The sequence below is a fragment of the Podarcis filfolensis genome (genome assembly GCF_964270895.1).
Source record: "Podarcis filfolensis genome assembly, chromosome: 2".
Taxonomy (NCBI): Eukaryota; Metazoa; Chordata; class Lepidosauria; order Squamata; family Lacertidae; genus Podarcis; species Podarcis filfolensis.
Window position 1 is genome coordinate 113457390 of NC_139605.1, and position 22796 is coordinate 113480185.

At 46.5% G+C, this 22796-nt stretch overlaps 1 protein-coding gene across 3 annotated transcripts in view; it reads left to right on the forward strand.

The window, feature by feature from the left end:
* Nucleotides 1-22796, forward strand: part of RARG (retinoic acid receptor gamma) — a 130816-nt gene that overhangs the window by 72500 nt on the left and 35520 nt on the right. Inside the window, exon 1 of one of the 3 annotated variants that reach the window (XM_083599404.1) lies at nucleotides 5669-6110. The exons of the other annotated variants lie outside the window; for them this stretch is intronic. Within the exon in view, the coding sequence (XP_083455530.1) occupies nucleotides 5966-6110 (145 nt within the window). The 5' untranslated portion in view covers nucleotides 5669-5965. Of the gene's footprint in view, nucleotides 1-5668; nucleotides 6111-22796 lie in introns of those variants that run through there. 3 annotated transcript variants of the gene reach the window in all.

The window sequence follows — 22796 nt, forward strand, 5'->3', positions numbered from 1 at the left end:
AAGGTTGCATAACTTCACCTGTTTTCGTTCTATTGAAAGACTGGCCAGCAATAATGATGATGATGTTGCTGTTGTTATTGCCATTTTTCATACAGAATGTTATTGGCACAAGCAGGTACAAAATGCAGTGAGAAATGAGAGTGTAACAAACAAAAATAAAATGAGAGGAGGGGGAAACCGGGAGACTACTGCGAGTGCAATGCCGCAACTATCGCATTAAGAAGAAAAAGGCATACCCTCCAACATTTCTCCGATGAAAATAAGGACACCACCACAACAACAACAACTTTATTATTTCTACTCCGCCCATCTGACTGGGGTGCCCCAGCCACTCTAGGTGGTTTCCAACATATATAAAAACCTAAACTTTAAAAAACTTGTTTTAAAAACTTCCCTATACAGGGCTGCCTTCAGATGTCTTGCAAAGGTTATGTAGTTAGTTATCTCCTTAGCTTGGGGGTCGCATAACTCCATACCCTCCAACATTTCTCTAATGAAAATAGGGACGTCCTAAGCGAGATGAGCGCTGCAACCCCAGAGTCGTTTGCGACTGGACTTAACTGTCAGGGGTCCTTTACCCTTACCTTTAAGGAAAAGCAGAACATTCCAGGATCAAGTCAGAAACCGGAACAGCTTCTGTAATTCCGGGACTTTCCCTGGAAAATAGGGATACTTGGGGGGTCTGAAAAGTTGAGTCAATCTGGTTTTCAATAAAGCTTCTCCACATACCGGTATTATCTGTAGAGCAGGGGATTTAGTGGGCTGTGCAGTCAAGCTAACATAGGAGAAAATCTTAACACCGTGTTGAACAAAAGTGCTCTTGTTTTTGATGAGCCCGTAAGGACTCTCCGTTTTTGAGTCAGGTGTTTCAACAGTGCAGTGTCCCATACTTTTGCTAGCTGTTCCTCTCTGTAAGGAGGTGAGCTGGATTTCCAAAGGGAAGCCACTGACATTCTGGCTGTGCAGGCTGGCTGTTATCAGAGCATGTTATGAGCCATGGTCTCTGGCACTGCCATGAACGCAGCTGCTGGATAAAAAGTGGATTCTGCTCTGGGGTGGGGGGGTGAGGAGTTCCACTAAGTCCTAATGACTAAGACAGAAGACACCCACGTTCCTGTTCCTTGAAAGAAAGAAAAAATAGATTGGGGAGCGGGGACTTGTTCCGGCCTGAGGGAAGCATTCTCTTGTGGCCTTCCACATGCCAGTGGTGGGCAAACCCACAAATGTAAATTTTTCATTTGTACATTGAGCTAGTTTCTGCACACTCTCAAATGCCCCTCTCTATCCTCCATCCACGGGACGCGGGTGGCGCTGTGGGTTAAACCACAGAGCCTAGGACTTGCTGATCAGAAGGTCGGCGGTTCAAATCCCAGCGACGGGGTGAGCTCCCGTTGCTCGGTCGCTGCTCCTGCCAACCTAGCAGTTCGAAAGCACGTCAAAGTGCAAGTAGATAAATAGGTACCACTCCAGCGGGAAGGTAAACGGCCTTTTCCGTGCGCTGCTCTGGTTTGCCAGAAGCGGCTTAGTCTTGCTGGCCACATGACCTGGAAGCTGTATGCCGGCTCCCTCGGCCAATAAAGTGAGATGAGCGCCGCAACCCCAGAGTCGGTCACGACTGGACCTAATGGTCAGGGGTCCTTTTACCTTTTTAAGTTGGTGGTCACTGCTTCCTGTGCGAGCTTTTGCAACTTGCCTGGACCTTATTTCAGCAAGACTGAAAGCTATTCAAACGAGGGGCTTGTTCACATTTTCTAGGCATGGTCTGTGCTTTAAATGTCCATGTCCACACACTCTTTAAAGCTGAATCGGAGCAAACAGCAATCCGCAGAAAACCCGGATTGCCATTTGTTGCACTTTAGCTTTAAAAAACAGGTTTTTGTGGGGAAAGCTCCAGAGTTCCAGATTTTATTTTTTTTGAAGCTCTTGGACATGGTGGTGGGTGCCAATACAGCTCCTTACCAAGAGTGCAAGGGTCCCTAGGTATGCCTCTGGTCCTAGTATAAAAATATTATTTGGTTGATTTGTTTCATGTTGCCTGGAGAAAGGCTTCTATGGTCAATAACTGCCATGTCAATGGAAGCTATTTTTCTCTAATTGCCATGTACAATTTGGAGGGGGTCATATTGTGTGGGGAGTAGAATGTTAACCCTTGCCTCCCTATCTGTGACACCCCTCCCCCCAATTCTCTCCTTCTCCACACATGGCAATTTGGCTTTTTTTGGCAGGGGGAGGCTTCCATTGGCACCAATGGGAACACCCCCCCAAAAAAAACCCTTTATTGCTGTGGAGGGGGCAGAGTTGAGGAGGAGAGGCTGTAGCCTGGATCCAAAGGCACTGTGGGCTGGTTTTTCCTCATCCCTGCAATAAAATTTGGCTCAATAATACTCCTCTAACTTTAGAAAGACAGCAGGATATTTTGTTTGAAGCCAGATTTGCCACCTGTGACAAGTAAGAGCAACCCCCAGGTAGCCAGTTAGGTCGCCAGCTTTTGAACAGCAGTAGTTTGATTTACAGGAATTAACAGGTGATAGTGTTTATTTCCATGCTGTGAACGGGTTTTACCTGCTGATTTCTGCACACCCAACTCCGGCATCCTTGACATAACCAAACTAGTAGCAGGCCAGCCTCCTGGGCTGAGCAGATCTGGGGTGGGTTTTTAGGTTGTGTTTAAAGCAGTTGTGCAATTGCTTTGCTCACAGCTCTACCCAGATTTACTGCACCACTACAAAGTTGCTGAAATCAAGGTCTGGAAGTGTGTGGGAGAAAGAGAAAAAGTGAGAGACCATAGAATTAGGGACGCGGGTGGCGCTGTGGGTAAACACAGTGCCTAGGACTTGCCGATCGTGTGGTCGGCGGTTCGAATCCTCGCGGCGGGGTGAGCTCCCGTTGTTCGGTCCCTGCTCCTGCCAACCTAGCAGTTCGAAAGCACCCTTAAAGTGCAAGTAGATAAATAGGTACCGCTTTATAGCGGGAAGGTAAACGGCGTTCCGTGTGCTGCGCTGGTGCAGGCTCGCCAGAGCAGCGATGTTACGCTGGCCACGTGACCCGGAAGTGTCTGCGGACGGCGCCGGCTCCCGGCCTCTAGAGTGAGATGAGCGCACAGCCCTAGAGTCTGACAAGACTGGCCCGTACGGGCAGGGGTACCTTTACCTTTTATAGAACTGAGCACTGAAAGAGAAAATTTGTACAGTCAAACCTCGCTTCTCGAATGGCTCCATTGACAAACATTTCGGCTCCCGGACACCAAAAACCCATAAGAAAGTGCTCCTGTTTTCGAATGTTTTTCAGAAGCCAAACGTCTGACACAGCTTCCGGTTGAGTGCAAGAAAGTCTTGCAACCAATCAGAATCCGCGCCTCGGTTGCTGAACGTTTTTGGAAGCCGAACGGGCTTCCAGAACAGATTGCGTTTGACAACCAAGGCTTGACTTTGTTCTGCAGCATGAATATATATGCACAGGTCCCAGATATTTACTCTATGAACCCTCTAGTTTCCTTAATTCAGATTAACCACCATGTACTGATTTTGTACTCACTGATACACATTAAAAATCATCAATAAAAATAAATGGGCGTTTACATCATGCATCCTATCACTCTGTGGCCATGTTTGGGTGATCCTGCCTTCTTAGGCTATAGTATGCACGAGCCTTTTACTTGCACATGTGGGCCACAGTTAAACCAAGAAGCCTCTAATTATTTGCAGTTTCCCCTGTTGTCTGAACCGGAAAACTATGATTACTAGCTTCAGGATAAGCCGGGAAATTAAAACACAGTTTAAAGTTAGTTTAACATCACGACTGGTTCCAAAATGGGTAACCAGCTTCATTGGTTTATAACATAGTAGCTTGTTTGCAGCTACTAACCATATTTTCCTAGTTCAGAGGAAATGGAAAGCTATGGTTAATTAGAGCCTTTCTGATTTAATTGCAGCTTGTGTGAAGGGGCTTCATGCCCATGCGGAAACACTGTGCAAACCTTAGCTTGCTAACCTGAGTTATGAACCAGCAGTTCTTTAAATATCCTGAACTGTACGCACACAAAATGCACGCTAGGGTGGATTCTCAATATCTCACCCCTTGTCTTTGAATTCATTAGTACGAATTATCAATCATTGTTTGATGATGTAATTCCAAACCCAATGCCCATTCCACCCATATATATAGACATGAGGCAGAGCAGGTAGGGAACAGAACACCTGTGTTCATCATGGGAGACCATTCTTTGGATGTCCCCTCCACTAGAAGTCCAGAGGGTAGCTACATGAGAAGGGGCCTTTTCTGTGGTGGCTCCCTGTTGATGGAACACTCTTCTTGGGAGGCTCGCCTGGTGCCATCATTGTATATCTTGAGGCACCAGGCAAAACCAGGCCTTTGACTATCTGTGGCCATTTAGAAGTGGGAAAGGGGTGTTTTAAATGTATTTCCTCTTGGTTTTAATGTATCTATGGGGGTTTATTGTCTGTTTGGTTGCAAGTCACTTTGGGTTGCCCTGGGCAAAGCAACTGACACATTTAATAAATAAAATAAACACTTTCCGTTCTTTAACTTGGCTATGGAGGAATTGATGTGATGGGGGAATCTGTATAATAACTAATTAATATTAAAAGGCCTTGCATGGGCGGTTAGGATTTATTTTAGGGGGGCATGCTTTATGTAGTGGGGGGACGGAACCGAATTATCTGCAACTGGTCAGTTCGTTACGTATTTTTATTTATTTACTTACTTGATGGGGGGGGGAGATGCCCCCCAAACACTTCTGGGTATGCCCAGGAGACCTTGTGAGAACACATCCTGTGTTGACACCAGCTCACTTCAGTTGCATTAGCCGTTTTCGTAATACACCTTTTGAGGACCTTGCCATAGCCTTGAAAAAGTGGCAAAAATGATAATGGAGGTCTACACCCACAACCTCTCTTTTCAGTGTTGGCTTATACAGTGGTACCTCGGGTTAAGTACTTAATTCGTTCCAGAGGTCCGTTCTTAACCTGAAACTATTCTTAACCTGAAGTACCACTTTAGCTAATGGGGCCTCCTGCTGCTGCTGTGCCGCCGGAGCTGGATTTCTGTTCTCATCCTGAAGCAAAGTTCTTAACCTGAAGCACTATTTCTGGGTTAGCAGAATCTGTAACCTGAAGCATATGTAACCTGAGGTACCACTGTATAGGTGAAATGAGGATTTCAACCAGCAATATCAAGGATGGTGGATATGGATGTGTAGTTTTGCAAGAGCAGTGATTATGTGAATCACACACTTTAGGCAGAAGCTGCAAATTTCTCAGGAGAACAGACTTCCCAGTAAATATGAACAATCAGCTTGCCCTTTTGCGAAACTTTTGAGAGCTTTTGGCAGTTGTTCCCCCCTCCCGCCCTTCTTCCTGTCATCGCGAGTGTGGCTTGGAAAAGAACGAAGAATACAGTGCAAAAGAATAGTCCTGCATGGTCTGTGACCCTTATTATTTCCTTCTTGCGCGCCTGCCGAACCCGTGTTTGCGCGCGTTCCCTAGGTCTTCCTCGGAGCGTTGTTGTCCGTGTGGCTGCTGCGTATACTGTAGTCAGATTTTGTATGTATGTGTGTGTGTGTCCCTCCCACATGGCCCACCCCTTTTCGGCTCCAAGCCCCACCCACGAGCTTGGAAGTCCTTAGCCGCTTTCGCCCCCAAGGTAATAGCCTTTTAAGCAAGGCAGCGAAACCGATCGCAGCGCCTGCGCTTCCCAAGCGAGCAGCTTCGCTCGCGGCGTGCGCCTTGCGCGCGTGCAGCCGAGAAGCTTTGCATGTGGGGGCGCAGCCAAGCCAAGCCCCCTGCGCGTCTGCTGTGGGAGGCGCGGGACATCTCCAACTCTTCCAGGATCATCATAATCACAAGCGCACCGTCATCATCATCATCATCATCATCATCCTCATCCCCACCACCATTCCTTGTCTGATCCGCCGCCCGCTTCCACGCCAAACGGATTGTTTCCGGAGATGTACGACTGCATGGAGGCGTTCGCCGTCACCCCGCGGCAACTCTACGATGTTACCAACCGGAGCCCGTGCATGCTGCGGAAGTCAAGCCCGTGTTTCGTGGGCTTGGATCCCTTCGGGTGGCCCCAGCCGGCCAGCTTGCAATGTAGGTGATCCGAGCTCGTGCTGGTGTTTGGGGTTTTGTTTTGGTCTGGGGTGGGGTGGCTCTTTTGGGGAGGGTGCGTCCCTGGGGTGCCACGCGCATGCAAAAGAAGGAATTGGGTTCCGCGTCCAGCCAGTGTTGACATGGGTTGGGGGCAGGGCTTTTTGTTTTGTTTTGTTTTGTTTCTTTTTAATAACCGCGCGTGGGCGTTGGGCGCGAGTGGATCCGGGTGGGCATCTTCCTAGAGGGCGCTGTTCGGCGTGCCGTCGGACCTGATTGGTTGCTTCGCGTTCCAATTTTCCAACTTTTTCTTTTCCTGCTTCGGAACTCTTGCGCCGCGAAAGAGGCGTGGGGAGGGGTGGGGAAGCAGAAAGCGGGTCGGGATCCGAAATTTTATGGGTCTCCCCCCTTCCTCTGCAAAAAAAAAGAGGGGGGCTGCGTGACTTAAGCTCTGGGACGTTTGCAACCCCCTCCTTCTGTAATCTGGGCAGCGATCTGCTGTGTCTCGGTTACATGGAAACGGGGGATCCCTCTCGCTCGTCGCTCTTTTGTCTTGATGTGGAAACGCGGATTATGAACACCAGATGAGGGGGAAACTTTGAAGTTTCTTGGCGACCTGGGTGTGGGTGGAGGGGATGTGGAGTAAATCAGGAACGGCAGAAAGGAAGGAAGATTTTCTTTTGGGAGACGATGCCTAGAAGGCGGAAGGGGGGACGTTCATCCTTCACAAAGCCTGGTAGCAGGGGTTTAATTTTTTACTTTTGTTATCTTTCCTCGATTTAAAGTAAAGGGGGGATTTGGCTGTAGTCTACCACGCCGTGCAAATAGAATCCTTTAGTTAGGCAATGTTGCGTCCTTATTTTGGTACACACACTAGACTGTAGACACTATTGGAATCTGGAAATCTGGAAGTAGAAGCAGAGGCTTGGGGGTGTTGTGTTTGCGAGATCTGTCAAACACCCAAGGGTGTCCCCAGCGGGTCCTGCGTTCCCTTTTCTCTTTGAGCAGCTGCCAAATCGCTTCTCTCCCTCCCTTCCTTCCCCGCTTTTTGGCACCCGCCACCAGTGTTTACAACTTGCAGAAGAACAATCCTTTGATATTTTTACACACACACACGGTGTGGTGCAAAGACATCTCCCCATCACCTTTGGGGACACCTGGGGAGGATGCAGGGTTAAGCTGCGCTCCCCTTTCTCCCGCCCGCCCCCCTCCTTACCCGAGGGGAGCTCGCTTTCAAAGCGGTTTCGTTTGGAACGGCCCCACCCCAGCCTGGCTGCCAAAGCGCTCTCAAGAAATGTGGCACTTTAACTCTTTCGCCGGCGCCTGGAAATCAAAACGCGTCGCTTCCTGCCTAGGTCTATAATTGAACTGTGGGAGGATTTCTTCTCCCACCCCGAGCGCTTGCAGAAGGTTGCAGAGACACAACCAGAAGCAGCTCCCTTCTTTGTGTGAGGACTGTAGAACACTGTGGAACTAAGAAATTCTTACTACTGTGCTGTTTAATAAAAACTCAACAATAGCCATGCAAGGGAATGGAGGGATTTTATTACACAGGGGGGATGCTGAAGCTGAATTCGAGTCAGGGCTCAGTCAGGGACCTGATTTTAAGATCAAGGTTCAAGTCAGAAACATGTTAAATGATAAAGGGAGAAGTTTCCCTGGGCAAGGCCGGAATGCCTTTTCATCACCATGAAGTAACCCATGCCATCTAGAATTTGGGATTCTGGACTATAGGCTATAGTTTCGAGATAGGGCTTGACAAATATACTGGCACCACTCTCTTTACAGATATAACTCTTTACAGGTTATAACAGCCCACAGGGCTTTATTTCCCACTTAGCAGATGGCTTGCAGTTCCAGTGACTAGTGCTGCTTAAATAAGTGCTTAGTACCCATGGAGTGCCAAGAACTTTTGGGGGCTCTGGAACTGATCTGGTCTCTCCCTTCCTCCCTCTTTCTTTCTGGAGGGCTAAGAAGTGTACTTTTAGGAGGGCAGGAAGGGTCAGGAGCTGACAAAGGAAAGAGTGAGGAGGATGGATACCTGGTGGTAATGCAGGAAAGGTAAGGATGGGCCAGTTTGTTTGTTTTGTTGGCTTAGTTGTTAGTAGTGCTTTTCATCTGCCCATCATCCCCTGATCCCAGGACAGGGCACAATACAGAGGAGCGTACAATGAAAACATCTCAGCACAATTAAAAGATCAGATAAAGCGTTATCGTACAGAGGGGGACATAACAAGCCCTCATCACAGGAGCACCCTAAGAGTCATCCTAATATCCAGCAGAAGCCCAGAAAAAAGGGAAAGGCTTTGCTGATGTTTGACTTTTTGAGTGGCACCATGCCATCTTTTATTATTTGGGTACAGGGGATGCAGGGGAAGAGACCATTTGCTGGTGTGTGCTCGTGTCAGCCAGCACTTTCCTCCTTATTGCGGAAGCAGCTGCAAAACTGAGAGAGGGTTGAGGCATCCCCTCTGCACCAAGTTTTTAACTTTGCTTGATTTTTGTGGTGATACATCTCTGTTTTATGGTTTATCTGCCTTGGCATCAGTGATCATCCACCATCTGGCATCAAAAAGTGTCTATCCAGAAGAATGGGGCAACTGCTTCTGTGAGTGTTGGATGCCACAGTTGGGCTCTACATGCATACCAGGAGTGGGGAACCTATGGTCCTTCAGGTGTTGCTGGAACATGACTCCCATCATTCCTTGTCCCATTGGCCATGCTGACTGGGGCTCGTGAGAGTTCTAGTTCAGGAACATCTGGGGACCACAAGTTCCTCAGGCCTGATACATACAGTACATATGACCATCCAGATGTTACTGGACTTCAGCACCTGTCAACTCCAGCCACATGGCCAATGATCAAAAATTGTAGTCCAGCAACATTTGAACGGCCACAGGTTTTCCAGCACTGTTCTGCGTTGATTTTTTATTTTATTTATTAGATTTCTATACCGCCCTTCATCATAAGATCTCAGGGCAGTTCGCCTTGATGTGCCACAGATACCTAACAAAAGGTCTGTGTGTCAGACAAATTGGTAAAAATAAAATCGTGGACCAGTAACTTCGTTGAACTTTCTTGCAAGTCTTCCTCATGTCTCAGCACCTACAGGGATACGTGGCAACCCACAATGGTTGCTTTGAAAACTAGGCCTTGGTTGCGCAACTGTTATGGAAGTATGACATAGGAGGACATGTGAGCTTCTGTATCTATGGAGTGGCCTCTCCTGAGTGAATACACAGTCGCAGTGCCACCAATGACATGCCATCCAGTCTGAGCCAGCTTAACTCCCTATGAAATCTGAATCTCTAGATGACATAAAAGTTATGTAATACTGGTGAATGAAACTCTAGCCTGGCATTAGGGATACAGTAAAGGCCCTCGCAACAGCAGCAAATTGTGTTATTTTTCATACATATATAACTTTACTAGAGTTTCATAGCAAGTCTTGTTTCTCTCCGCAATAGCACTTGAGCTGTAAGTTAGTCTGAAAGAGCACGGCAGGCTCAAAACCACTCAGCAAACTTTGTGGCTTAGCAGAGGTTAGAACCTGGCCTTGTCACATCTACACCATGCCCTGATTTTTTCTTTCCTTTCTGGCAAGCAGTGGTGGAGATAGACAGTAAGAAGGCTCATCCACTAAACTGATCTTGTGTGGGAGGTCTGGATCATGGGCCCACTGGCTATTGAATTAGACTAGTGACCCTGCTGGACACCATCTTCGTCTTAGAGACCGTAAACATTGCTAGAAAAGTAGACACAGGACCTTGAATATTCTCCACAATTCTGGGCGCAAGCACAGACATTTCTAGTGGGTGAGGAATTCAGCAGCTTGAGAATCTCTGCTTTCATTGCAAAACGGAAGAAGCAAGCCAAGACTTTAGTAGTCCTGGATGCAAACACTCACAAGAAGCTTAGAGTTATTTGTGTTAAGTGCGATGTGCGTGTGGAAATGTGGCAGGATATGTGCATGCGCGGCGTATTTGAGTGTTATAGGCAAAATTGCAAGTGTGTGATGAGCACAATGTTTGTTTACATAAGCATGCGATGTATTGCCTGTATGTGTACAAGTAAGCAAGTTCAGTGACAATGATGGGCATCATGTTGGCGGGAGAGGCATGTGGCTCTATGATCAGTGTAGGATATGTGAGCACTCTGTGGGATGTGTGTATATTATGGTGTGTAAGAGGTATGGGACAAGCTCTCTGCCACCAGAAATGCTGCTGCTGGGACAAATGGCTTGTATAGTGTCCCAGCTGCAAACAGTTTACGGCTGGTTATAAATGGCTTGTTTGAAGCTCCGGCAAGGCGAGGGCAGGAATTTCCTCAATTTCAGCAATTTAGGCTTTTAAAGCCCTCCAACAACCCCTACTCCTCCAGCCGGATTAAGCAGGGAGGGGGGCGAGGAAGGGCAGGAACAGCAGGGACCCTGAGTTGGCCAGTGTAGATGGACCACTGGCTTTGTGCAGGGGTTGGTCTAAGGGTTGGTGGCTTTCCTGGCTGATGAAACAAAAGAGGAGTGGTGGGGGATGGTGGTGGTGGTGAATGTCTCCCAGACTTGTGGAGCTAAAAGTGCTCTGCAGCTGCTGATGGCATCTGTAAGAGGCTGCTCCAGATTCTGTCCCGTCCCTTCGCTTGCTTCCTCACTGGCTGCTTAGCGGCTGCCGGTGAATTGATTTATAAGAGATTCATCAACAGATAAAAGGACCCAGAACTGCTCAGAGCAACCCTCAGGATTGCAAACTTGGCATGCTCTGTTTTAAAAAACATGAACCGTAAGGAGGGGCCCCTGCTTTGGAATAAACCATGCTTACTTTGGCTTGGCTTGGATAGAACAAGGTCTTGTTCACCTGCATGCCGTGATAGCTGCTTTAGGAAAGGACATCCATCCAGGCAGTCCATTAGCGTAAATGTGTGTGTGGTTTGTTAGTGCCTGTGTCTGTATGCACAAAAAGCACCTCTCCTTTTCTGAATCCCACCCAGAATAGGCATGCCTGTGTAAAAGCTGCCCTACCCTATGGACGAGTGCCCTGCGGGAGGAGAGTTTTGGACGAGGCTGCTATTGTTTCTTAACTCAGATTCTCTGGCACAGCCCTTCTTCAGCCTGGTGCTGTGCTGGTTGTGGTCTGATTTGAGTTGTCATCCAAAACATCTGGAGGGCAACAGGTTGAGCAGATGTGGGCTTGCATTCTTTGCTGTGCCCCATATTGCTGTCTGTCCCTCTCACTATAACCTTCATTCCTAGGCCTCATGCGTAGGAGCAGCAATCAGTGGTGTTAACATAACTACACCAGCTATATTTCTAATTCTTTGGCCTCCGTGCATGGAATAATAATTTCCAGAATAATAAATTTTGAGATTCCTCCCCACCAATTTCATGTTTAATAATATTTAGCCTGTGCCATCATAACAATATATATCATACAGTAATCTAAAACATTCTATTTTTTTCTTTTTAAAGAAATCCAATTTCAATATATAAGTAAAATTCCAGAGCTTTAAAGGCTTAAACTCTGGTCGCTTCTTTTTGGCTTTTTTTTAAAAAAGGAATCTTCTAGCAACACATGGAAAACCGAAAAGAGATAGTGTGTGTAGAAGCTGTGATCCTCCAGATGTGATTGGAGTCCCATCGCTCATGCACACCAGACAACACAGCCAATACTGTAGTCAGTAATGATTGGACTTAGAAGCTGAACCACATCTGGAGGGACACAGGTTCCCTTACCCATTACCCAGAGCCTGGTTTAAAAGTCACCTGGTTTGGGTACAAGGAAATATTGGGTCTAGTGATTGGAGATTCACCACATTGTGCTATCCACAGAGCCCCTGGGTTAATTCTCTGCTCTGTCCCTGCTCCTGAAGATTCTCCTTCCTTCCTTCTTCCTTCCTTCCTTCCTTCCTTCCTTCCTTCCTTCCTTCCTTCCTTCCTTCCTTCCTCTCTCTCCTTCTCCCTTTCTCTTTCTCTCTCTCTTCTCTGCTCTGCTCTGCTCTGCTTCTCTGTCCCAGAAGAACAAAGCTTTTCTCCTTTCGTTTTTAAATTCTAGCTTTCATAGTTAGCTTAAAAGATCCAAACATGTGCAGTTCCAAAGCGCCGAAAGGAATCCAGCTGAAAAGCGAGTATTTTATGTGATGGTTTCTTCACAAAGCTCGGAGGAGTTCCAGCTTGTTTCAGGGCAAATGCCTCTTAACAGGGTTGGGGGTGGGGGAACTAAACTCCTTTGCAGAACCTGAACTTGAGCTCTGCTCAGCTCCCCAGTCCTCACTTGTTCAGACCATTCCTCTCATTCTTCCAGCCGTCACAAGAAAGTACCAGCATTTATTATGCATTTACATTTTATTATGCAGTATACGTTTGTGAATATACAGGTGCCACTTTTGTGACTTCAGCTGCTTTGTCCTACTCAGTAATACTATGAGGAACATCCTAATGGCCTTGTCTGATAGAATCTGAGCAATCCGTTTTTGGTTTTTGTATTGTATAAGCTGGTTGCACTTTTGTACAGTTTTCATTCCCATTTTTATATACACGAGTTGGATGAGAGTTTTTTATTTATGCAGTCATGCATTTTTTTGCACCATGTATTCCGAGTAAATAATTGAAACCTCTGTTGTGCAGAGATCTTCCTTTCCGTCCGAAAAGAGAGGCAGGGGAAGGAAACGCAGATTATGAGTCCACGAGTCTATTCGCCATCCTGGATCTGCATGCATCAGTCTAGTAGTGGAGATTGAGAGGGGGAAGCTTGGAGCTGAGAGGGGGAATCTGGCCCTAGTGAGTGATATTCCCCTTTGGGGGTGGATGGTAGTCCCCTGAATGCTCTGCCAATAGAGATTCAGAAGCCGTCTCCTGTTTCAGTTTTCAAGCATCCACTGAAAACCACCAAACATATGCAGGCAGTTAAGAAAATACCTGTCTGTAATGGTTAAAGTAAAGGTAAAGGGATCCATGACCATTAGGTCCAGTCGTGACCGACTCTGGGGTTGCGGCGCTCACCTCGCTTTATTGGCCGAGGGAGCCGGCGTACAGCTTCCGGGTCATGTGGCCAGCATGACTAAGCCGCTTCTGGTGAACCAGAGAAGCGCACGGAAACGCCGTTTACCTTCCCGCTGGAGTGGTACCTGTTTATCTACTTGCACTTTGACATGCTTTCGAACTGCTAGGTTGGCAGGAGCAGGGACCGAGCAACGGGAGCTCACCCCATCGTGGGGATTCGAACCGCCGACCTTGTGATCATCAAGTCCTAGGCTCTGTGGTTTAACCCACAGCACCACCCGCGTCCCCCTCTGTAATGCTTAGTTGATCTCTAATTTTAAGTTTTCAATTTTTTAAAAAAATTCTCTATATGCATATTTGTTGCAAACTGCTTTTTTTTTTAAAAAAAGAAATGAATAGTGGTATTCAAATATTTTTAACAAATAAATAGATTCACCCCCATTTCACGGAGGACAAGGCTACCACTATTCTGCTAAAACAAAAAAAAAATTTAAAACAAAAAAAATTTTTTCCTTCCAGTAGCACCTTAAAGACCAACTAAGTTAGTTCTTGGTATGAGCTTTCGTGTGCATGCACACTTCTTCAGATACACTGAAACAGAAGTTGCCAGATCCTTCTATATAGTGAGAAGGTGGGGAGGGGTATTACTCAGAAGGGTGGTGGGAATGGGTGATTGGCAGATAGCTGTGATGAGCCTGTTGACGACTCTTAACGACTGCAATAGGTCTTACAGGAAAATTCTGCTAGCCACAGTAGCTAGGAATTTCCTCTGTATATCAGTAGCTGACAAACAACAGTGAGCAATGACTTTTGCTTGGGGCTTCCTTCTTGTTTTCTTCCCATAATAAGCCCCTGGTTAGCCACTGTGGGAACTGAATGCTGGACAAGACAGGCCTCTTGCCTGATCCATCAGGACTCTTGTGAGGTTAGTCATTGAACATTTCCTACCATTGCTCCTGACCTGTGCCTGGTTTCTGAGGGCACTCAAAGGCTGTGTCTAGTTGGCTGTCTCACTGTGCCCCGCTGCCTCTTGTAGCATGGGGAGGAGCTGGCACACCTTGCTGAGCTAGGCGGAAACAACCTGGGTTAGACAAGGGAGTGTATTGTGCGTTTAGAAAACAAACCCAAACACATGTCAAAAACATTGCTGTAGCTACTCTAAAGCCACAACAGATTTGCAAAACTCCATGAATGCTTTGCAAGTGAAGCACACAAGTGTCCATGTGAATGCCAGGAAGTAGGGCACAATGGTTACAGGAGTGCAGGAGGGTGATTTTGTTTACGTTGCACAGGAGGGCAGCCTGAGGGGGGCAGTCACAGCTTCCTCCTTCACATTGCTGCTTCTGTCCCCTGCAGATGCAGAGGCTCAGATATCTCCTATCCCCTTTGAATCTGGCTTGTCAGGTTCTGTATCTCTGCACACATCTCCCCTCTTTCACCATTTAGGCATCTGTTGGTAGCTGAGCCCTGCTGTGGATACTGGATGGTTTGTAAACATACCCGGAGACAGGCAGTCCTCTTCTTCTTCCCCCCTCTTCCCCCCTTTGTGTGGCTCCAGGCAGTTATTTGGGTGTGTACAGAAGCTATTTAGAGAAGAATAAGTTGGGGCTAAAATGTGATGCTCTCCAGGAAATGACAGGCCTGATAAGAGCTTGGCCTGACAAGAGCCTTGAAGGAGCCTTATGTTAAAGTTTGCCAGTGGTTTCTGATGCTTAGAGTACAAACAGGGCATCACCTCTCTCTCCTCACCCTCCCCAGCTAGGGCTGAAGGCGCAGAATCTGGAACCTTGATTGGCAGAGTCGTGCAAGAAGGATTCTAGAAAGACAAGGATGAGCTGAAGGGGACTTTTGGGAAGATCCAGTGCCCTGGGGGTCTGAAGGCTGGGATGAAAATTAAGAGGGCCTGCCAGAAGAAGAGCAGTCAGCCACTGACAGAGATTAGCACAAGAGTCATCATCTGGAGATCTTTGTGTACCTGGAAAGGGGGATGTGACCTAGAACTCCTGGGTTCTATTTTCTGCTGTAGGCATACAACCAGGATCTTGTTGGGTTACTTCCCAAGTGTGGGATGGGCTGCTGTAAACTATAGCCACTTGCTATAGGAGGCCTGCATTCTTCCTAGCTCTGATATTTTACTGGGTCAGAATGCTGAGCATTCCTCATCTCTGTTGTTAAGTGACAGGGAACCCTTTCGAAGTCTGGTGGAATAGTTCTTACTTTATTATTATTTTGTTTTGTTTCGCTCTTTTCTTCTCTCATTGACCCTAAGCATACAGTGGTACCTCAGGTTACATACGCTTCAGGTTACATATGCTTCAGGTTACAGACTCCGCTAACCCAGAAATAGTACCTCAGGTTAAGAAATTTGCTTCAGGATGAGAACAGAAATTGTGCTCTGGCAGTGCGGCGGCAGCGGTAGGCCCCATTAACTAAAGTGGTGCTTCAGGTTAAGAACGGACCTCTGGAATGAATTAAGTACTTAACCCGAGGTACCACTGTACTGTCTGCACACGAGCTTGAAGAACCTCCTCTTTGATTTTTGATCTTGCTGTCAAGAATACGGTAGCATCACACACCAAAGGCCCTGCGGTCTCTTTCCACAGTGGACAACCAGATGGTTCCCACAAGCATGATAGGAGCACAATAGCTTTTTCTCCCCCCTTTTCTTTCCCATTCCCAAAAAAGGAATGGGATTGCTTCAAAAACTACCTGATAAAATATGGTTCCAAAAATAATACTTGGTTTTGCTTAGATTAATTTCACAGATATACAAGAAAACTGAGATTAATAAATGAAGACAGAACACTTACTACTTAAGGAAAGTATCGAAACCGCAAAGAGATAGTGGAAATCAACGAACATAGAAGGGATTCAAAAAAATTTCCAGAAGGGAAAGAAAGTGACCACAAAGAAAGAAAGAAAAGAAGGAGCACAAATGTAATTTCTTTTTGGGAACTTGGTGTATAGTATAAACAAATCACTGTTTGTATCCTTTGAAAAATTTGGTGTACTTGGTGTAATTTTTTTTTCTTTTTCTTTTTAATTTCTTTTTTGGTTTTGTTTTGTTTTGTCTTTTCCCCCTTATTTTCTTTAATATTTTAGTTTCCCCCCCTTTTCTCTTTTTGTATTTTTTCTTATAAGTTTTGAATATCTGGATGTAATATTTAATATATGCTTTCTTTGTAATTTTTAAAAATGCAATAATAATAATAAAAAGATAGGAGCACAATAGCACACAGTTTTGCTTGTGTTCCCCAGAAACTAGTCTTCAGAGGCACACTGAAGTTGTGTGTAGCCATCACAACTCAAAGCCATTTGATAGCGGTATATTCCATGAATCTGCCTAATGCCCTTTTGCTAAATCTGTGGTAGTGAATCCCCTAAGAAGTTAACCATGTACGGTGCGAAGAAGTTACTTCGTTTTGTCTGTCCTGAATCTCCCAGCATTCTCCTTTGTTTCCTTTAGTATAATCAAAGAGGGAGAAAACTGTATCTCTGTCTATGTTATACGCACACCATGCTTAATTTTGCACACCTCTTTCATGCCCTATGAAACCAAATTGCCTTTTTGCTAAACTAAAAAGCCCCAAATGTTGTACCTGTTCCAGTCCATTTTTATTTCCCTGAAGTGCACCGTTTCCAGCTCCTCTTTGAGAAGAACTGTCCATAGTACAGTGGTACCTCAGGTTAAGAACTTAATTCGTTCTGGAGGTCTGTTCTTAACCTGAAACTGTTCTTAACCTGAAGCACCACTTTAGCTAATGGGGCCTCCTGCTGCCACCACGCCGCCGGAGCACGATTTCTGTTCTCATCCTGAAGCAAAGTTCTTAACCCGAGGTACTATTTCTGGGTTAGCGGAGTCTGTAACCTCAAGCGTCTGTAACCTGAGGTACCACTTTATATCAAAAGAGTAGCTGCACCATAGATTTGTATAAAGGCATTGCAATAACTGGGAGCTTTATTTTTGATCTGTTTCCTAATCTTCCATAACATGGAGCTCACCTTTTTCACAGCAACTGCACAGTGGGTCAACGCTTTTATGGAGCTGTTTACCACAACCCCGGGCTGTTCTCTGACAGCTCAAGGCTCCTGTCAGCAAAAGTGTGAAGATGGGCTGTCTTCCTTCCATGTGCATCCCTTTGCACTTCCTTATTAACCCAACAACTATAGGGCAAAGTTGTTAAACAAAGAGCTGTAGCAGATTGAAGTGAGTCAGAAACACACACACACACACACACACACACAACTGTCACCAAAGCTCACCTTCCATTGTCCTGTGTGATCATGGGCATGTGACGTCCCTGGATTTCATTTTCCCTGTTTCAAAAATGCCAACTTGGGTGAGCTGTACATTAATTATCAGCTGTGACACATTTGAAATGAATTCTTTGTCGCATAGTTTATCACACTTTGAACTTGACCCGGTAGCAAATTGGCAACCAGGGCAGATCTCTGAGCACAGGTGTTATATGCTGACAAGGCCTCACTTCCGTCAGCAGTCGTGTGGCAACGTTCTGCACGGCTAACTGCAGCTTCCGGATCAGGTGCGAGGGAAGCCCCACATAGAGCACATTGCGGTAATCCAGTCTTGCTCGTCCCCCTCTTGCCAAGAGAGTAACATCTAAATAGCTGTGGATTGCATTATTCCTTTACACCACTGCACCATATTTGCATCAGGTCACTGCTTCCAACATGGGAAAATTCACGTGCTGTGGGCATGATGCATGATATGAAATTTGTACATGGTACTGGTGCCATAAGGGATGTGGGTGGTGCTGTGGGTAAAACCACAGAGCCTAGGGCTTGCCAATCAGAAGGTCAGCGGTTCAAATCCCTGCGACGAGGTGAGCTCCCATTGCTTGGTCCCTGCTCCTGCCAACCTAGCAGACGTCAAAGTGCAAGAAGATAAATAGGTACCGCTCCGGTGGGAAGGTAAATGGCGTTTCCGTGCGCTGCTCTGGGTCGCCAGAAGCGGCTTCGTCATGCTGGCCACATGACCCAGAAGCTGTACGCTGGCTCCCTCGGCCAATAAAGCGAGATGAGCACCGCAACCCCAGAGTCGGCCACGACTGGACCTAATGGTCAGGGGTCCCTTTACCTTTACTGGTGCCATATGGGGAGTCAGCCATGTGGGGAGCACAGCAGTCGGGTTGCAGACGTAAGAGTGAAATTGGCCCTTAAATCTCCACGGTGCCTTAAGTCCTTTTTGTCTTTTAGCTGCTATAGACCTGAAGGTTGTTTGATTGCTGCCTTTAGTGTTTTTTTTATTAGCTGCACACCTGTTGACAACTGTTTCAGTTAGATTTCTTTATTATTGTGTATATTGCCTTGTGAGCCTGTGTGGAAAGGGTCCCCCCCCCCTTAATCCTGCAAATAAATAAATAAATAGTGCTTGCTTTTGGGGATTTTCCTCCTGGCGGCAAATCTTGCTAAACTGGTGTCCAGAGAACTTCACATTCTTGCCTGTAACCAAGACCCCTTCCTCTGCAAACTGTGGCCATCAGTGAGCTGATAAAAGAAAACACACACACACACACACACACACACACACACACACACCCTGGGAAGAAAGGAAGAGGAGAACTTTCATTTTCTAATGAATCCCAGCAGGAGATACACTGTTGAAGTCTCTACCCAGCAAGAGCTATTTGGGGTTGAGGCTTTCGGTTTCACTCTACCTTTGAATGAATGAATAAGTTGTAGGGAAAGCAGCTATGGTGAAACAGTCCTTTAAAAAGTTACTGATGCAAAATAGTACAAATCTTCAATTTGATCCAAAACACAGTAACTTATAGGCTTTCCCAGCACAATTCAAGGTGTTGGTGCTGACCTTTAAAGCCCTGAACGGCCTCGGTCCAGTATACCTGAAGGAGCGTCTCCACCCCCATCGTTCGGCCCGGACACTGAGGTCCAGTGCCAAGGGCCTTCTGGCAGTTCCCTCGCTGCGAGAAGCCAAGTTACAGGGAACCAGGCAGAGGGCCTTCTCGGTAGTGGCACCCGCCCTGTGGAACGCCCTCCCACCAGATGTCAAAGAGAACAACAACTACCAGACTTTTAGAAGACATCTGAAGACAGCCCTGTTTAGGGAAGCTTTTAATGTTTGATGCATTACTGTATTTTAATATTTTGTTGAATGCTGTCCAGAGTGGCTGGGGAAGCCCAGCCAGATGGGCGGGGTATAAATAATAACTTCTTCTTTTTTTTTTTTACATAAATTTTTATTAATTTACATCTAAAAGCAAACAAAGCAAACAAAAAATAGAAAAAAACCCCAAAACATATTAGTTTCACATCAAATTTTTCACAGCTTATTCCTTTTCTAGACTTCCTTCAGCTTTTCCGTAAATCATCCATAGTTATTGTTCATATTACGCATTTCTTAATTTTGTATTGACATTATTTATATCTTACTTTCTATTCCCTTTAGACAATATTTCTTAATTTTTCACAGTGCTTCTTTAAATCCCATTAGCGTTATCTGTCCCTCACTTATATATTCCAGATATTCCACAAATTTCCCCCAGTCCTCGATGAACTTTTGGTCTCTTAAGTATCTAATCTTTCCTGTCAATTTATCCAACTCCGCATAGTCTAACAGCTTTATTCTCCATTCCTCCACAGTCGGTATTTCCTGTTGTTTCCATTTCTTCTTCTTCTACTTCTTCTTCTTATTGGATGGACTGAGAGAAGAGTTAGTAGGAAGGCACTCCAGCTGATGGAAGATGCCTTCACTTCATCTTCTGGAGGCCTCCTCCTAGCCCCTGTACCATAGCTCACCCTGTTCAGCAGAGTCCCTGGACCCTGAGGAGAGTTGCTTTGGAAAGCTCCAGGGTGGGAGGCGTGGGAGGCAGGGGTTGTTTTTGGGAGAAGGGGGCAGAAAAGACACTTTCCACCCACCCCCTTTTCAGACGTTTCTCTGTATTTTCAGCTTTCACACTGGGAAGAGTTGAGAAAGATTTCGATCTTTCACATGACACTCGTATGTGTGTGTGAGTAATGATAGTGCTACATTGCTGGGGACAGACGACAGGAGTTGGCTGTTTTGTCTTCATCCTCTGCTTGCTAACTTCCTAGAAAGATCTGTGTGGGCCTGGTTTTTACACTGATAAATTCTGGATTCTAGAATCCAGATAATTAGCGCACAGCAGAGCCTGCACTAAAAGGGACACGGGTGGCGCTGTGGGTTAAACCACAGAGCCTAGGGCTTGCCGATCAGAAGGTCGGCGGTTCGAATCCCCGCGATGGGGTGAGCTCCCGTTGGGAGGAAGTGTGGGATATATATACATATATATATATATATAAGTATCCAGTATTGTCTACTCTATGGGACACGGGTGGCGCTGTGGATTAAACCACAGAGCCTAGGACTTGCTGATCAGAAGGTCGGCGGTTCGAATTCCCGCGACGGGGTGAGCTCCCGTTGCTCAGTCCCTGTTCCTGCCAACTTAGCAGTTCGAAAGCACATCAAAGTGCAAGTAGATAAATAGGTACCGCTCTGGTGGGAAGGTAAACAGCGTTTCTGTGCGCTGCTCTGGTTCGCCAGAAGCGGCTTAGTTATGCTGGCCACATGAGCCGGAAGCTGTACGCCGGCTCCCTCGGCCAATAAAGCGAGATGAGCCCCGCAACCCCAGAGTCGGCCACAACTGGACCTAATGGTCAGGGTCCCCTTTACCTTTACCTTAGAGCCTGCACTGCAGGTTCTTGTTTGGTGCAAGAGTTTAAAACAGACCTGACTCTCTGTAGGAGAGGGGTTGTAGCTCAGCTTTAGGACACATGCCTTGCATGTCGAACAGAGGCAGGCAGTGTTGTTGAAGTACAGTTCCAGGCCATTGGAGGCAGGTGTGAGTTAAGAGTCATCGAATTGTAAAGTTGGAAGGAACCCTGAAGATCGTTCTAGTCCAACCCTCTGCAATGCACGAATATGTAGCTGTCCCATATGGGGATTGAACCTGCAATTGCCAGCACCACGCTCTAACCAACTGAGCTATCCAGTCCAACAACATTAGAAAAGGCTCCAAGTTAAAACTTGGCCTCTCCATTCAAAAGGGTCAGGTAGCAGGAGGTGGGGAAGACCTCCTAGAGTTTGTTAAGGGTGCTGGGAATTGTATCTCTGTGTGAGGGGGAAACTACGATTCCCAGGATGTACAGTACAGTGGTACCTCGGGTTACAGACACTTCAGGTTCCAGACTCTGCTAACCCAGAAATAGTACCTTGGTTGAAGAACTTTGCTTCAGGATGAGAACAGAAATTGCACGGCGGCAGCGGGAGGCCCCATTAGCTAAAGTGGTACCTCAGAACAGTTTCAGGTTAAGAACGGACCTCCGGAACGAATTAAGTTCTTAACCCGAGGTAGCACTGTATACAGGATGTACAGTCATACCTTGGGTTACAGACGCTTCAGGTTGTGCATTTTTGGGTTGCGCACCGCGCCGAACCCAGAAGTACCGGAACGGGTTACTTTCGGGTTTTGGCGTTTGCGCATGTGCAGAAGCATTAAATCGCGCTTTGCGCATGCACCGAAGTGCCAAATCACGACATGCGCAGACGCAGCGCTGCAGGTTGTGAACGTGCCTCCCACAAGGATCACGTTCGCAACCCGAGCGTCCACTGTACTAAGTGTATGGTGTGGGTATAGCCACTCTCCTCTAGTATATGGTAACTTTCTCTTTCTAATCCCTCAGCTTCAGGGCAGATGGTCCATCTCACGTTTTCATGCCCAGTCCATATTTCAGTACAAGAATATGCATGTGATTTCATAAGAGAACACAGAACAGATAAACCATGGGTTTTTTATTAAGACCTAGTAAAAAACACTTGGAGAAACAGGTCTACTTTGGATCTGGATGGTTTGTTTTATTTTATTTTGTTGTTGCAAGCACTGTATGTTTGAAATTGTAATCGGGATTCCTTGCCTGTAAAATGCGATTTTTATTACTAACTTCAAAGGGTTGTGAAGATGAACGGAGCGTGGAACTGACCCACATATTATAAAGAACAAGGTGGCAGAATTCTGGACTGTGCTACTTAAGACTGCCAGTTCCTGCCAAAGGGATGGTAATACTTTTTAACACCCCCCTAAAAGAAATCCCCTTTATAGGAGTATGCTAAATGCCCCCCTCCAATGTGCTAGTTGATTGCATGCTTGGAGGTTTTGTGTGTGTGTGTGTATGTCTCTGTGTGTTTTAAATGAGTAATGTTTTTTAAAAAACATGGCTGCCCCTGCAGTGATACGACCCAAAATTCTACCACCTGATTATGAAGAACCAAAGAATGATTCTAGCTTTGAGAGGCATTTTATGCAATCAGCTGGCTATGGAAGTATGTGGAATCATGATTAATATGCTGCCTCTTGAGTTCCTGCTGGGCTGCGTATTAGGATTTCCTGCTCTCATTTGTTCCCCAGAGGACAAGGACTGGACACAGACGTCCACTCCCATGGGCCAGCCACCATATTTCATGCCGCTTGTTCCGCCTCCGTGAAGGTGCATTGGCCTTCTGCCCTCTGGGAATGTGTTTGCGTTTGTTCCCTCTGTTGGAGCATCAGATTGCTGTCAGCACGGGGGCGATTTATGGCCAGGCCTGCTCTTCCCCCCCGTTCATGGAGGCGGGAGAGCCCTGTCCTGCTGCGGAATTTATTTCCTGCCCTCTTGCTCCCACCTGTTGCAGAACACACTCTTTATCTCGCTTAACGATGCCT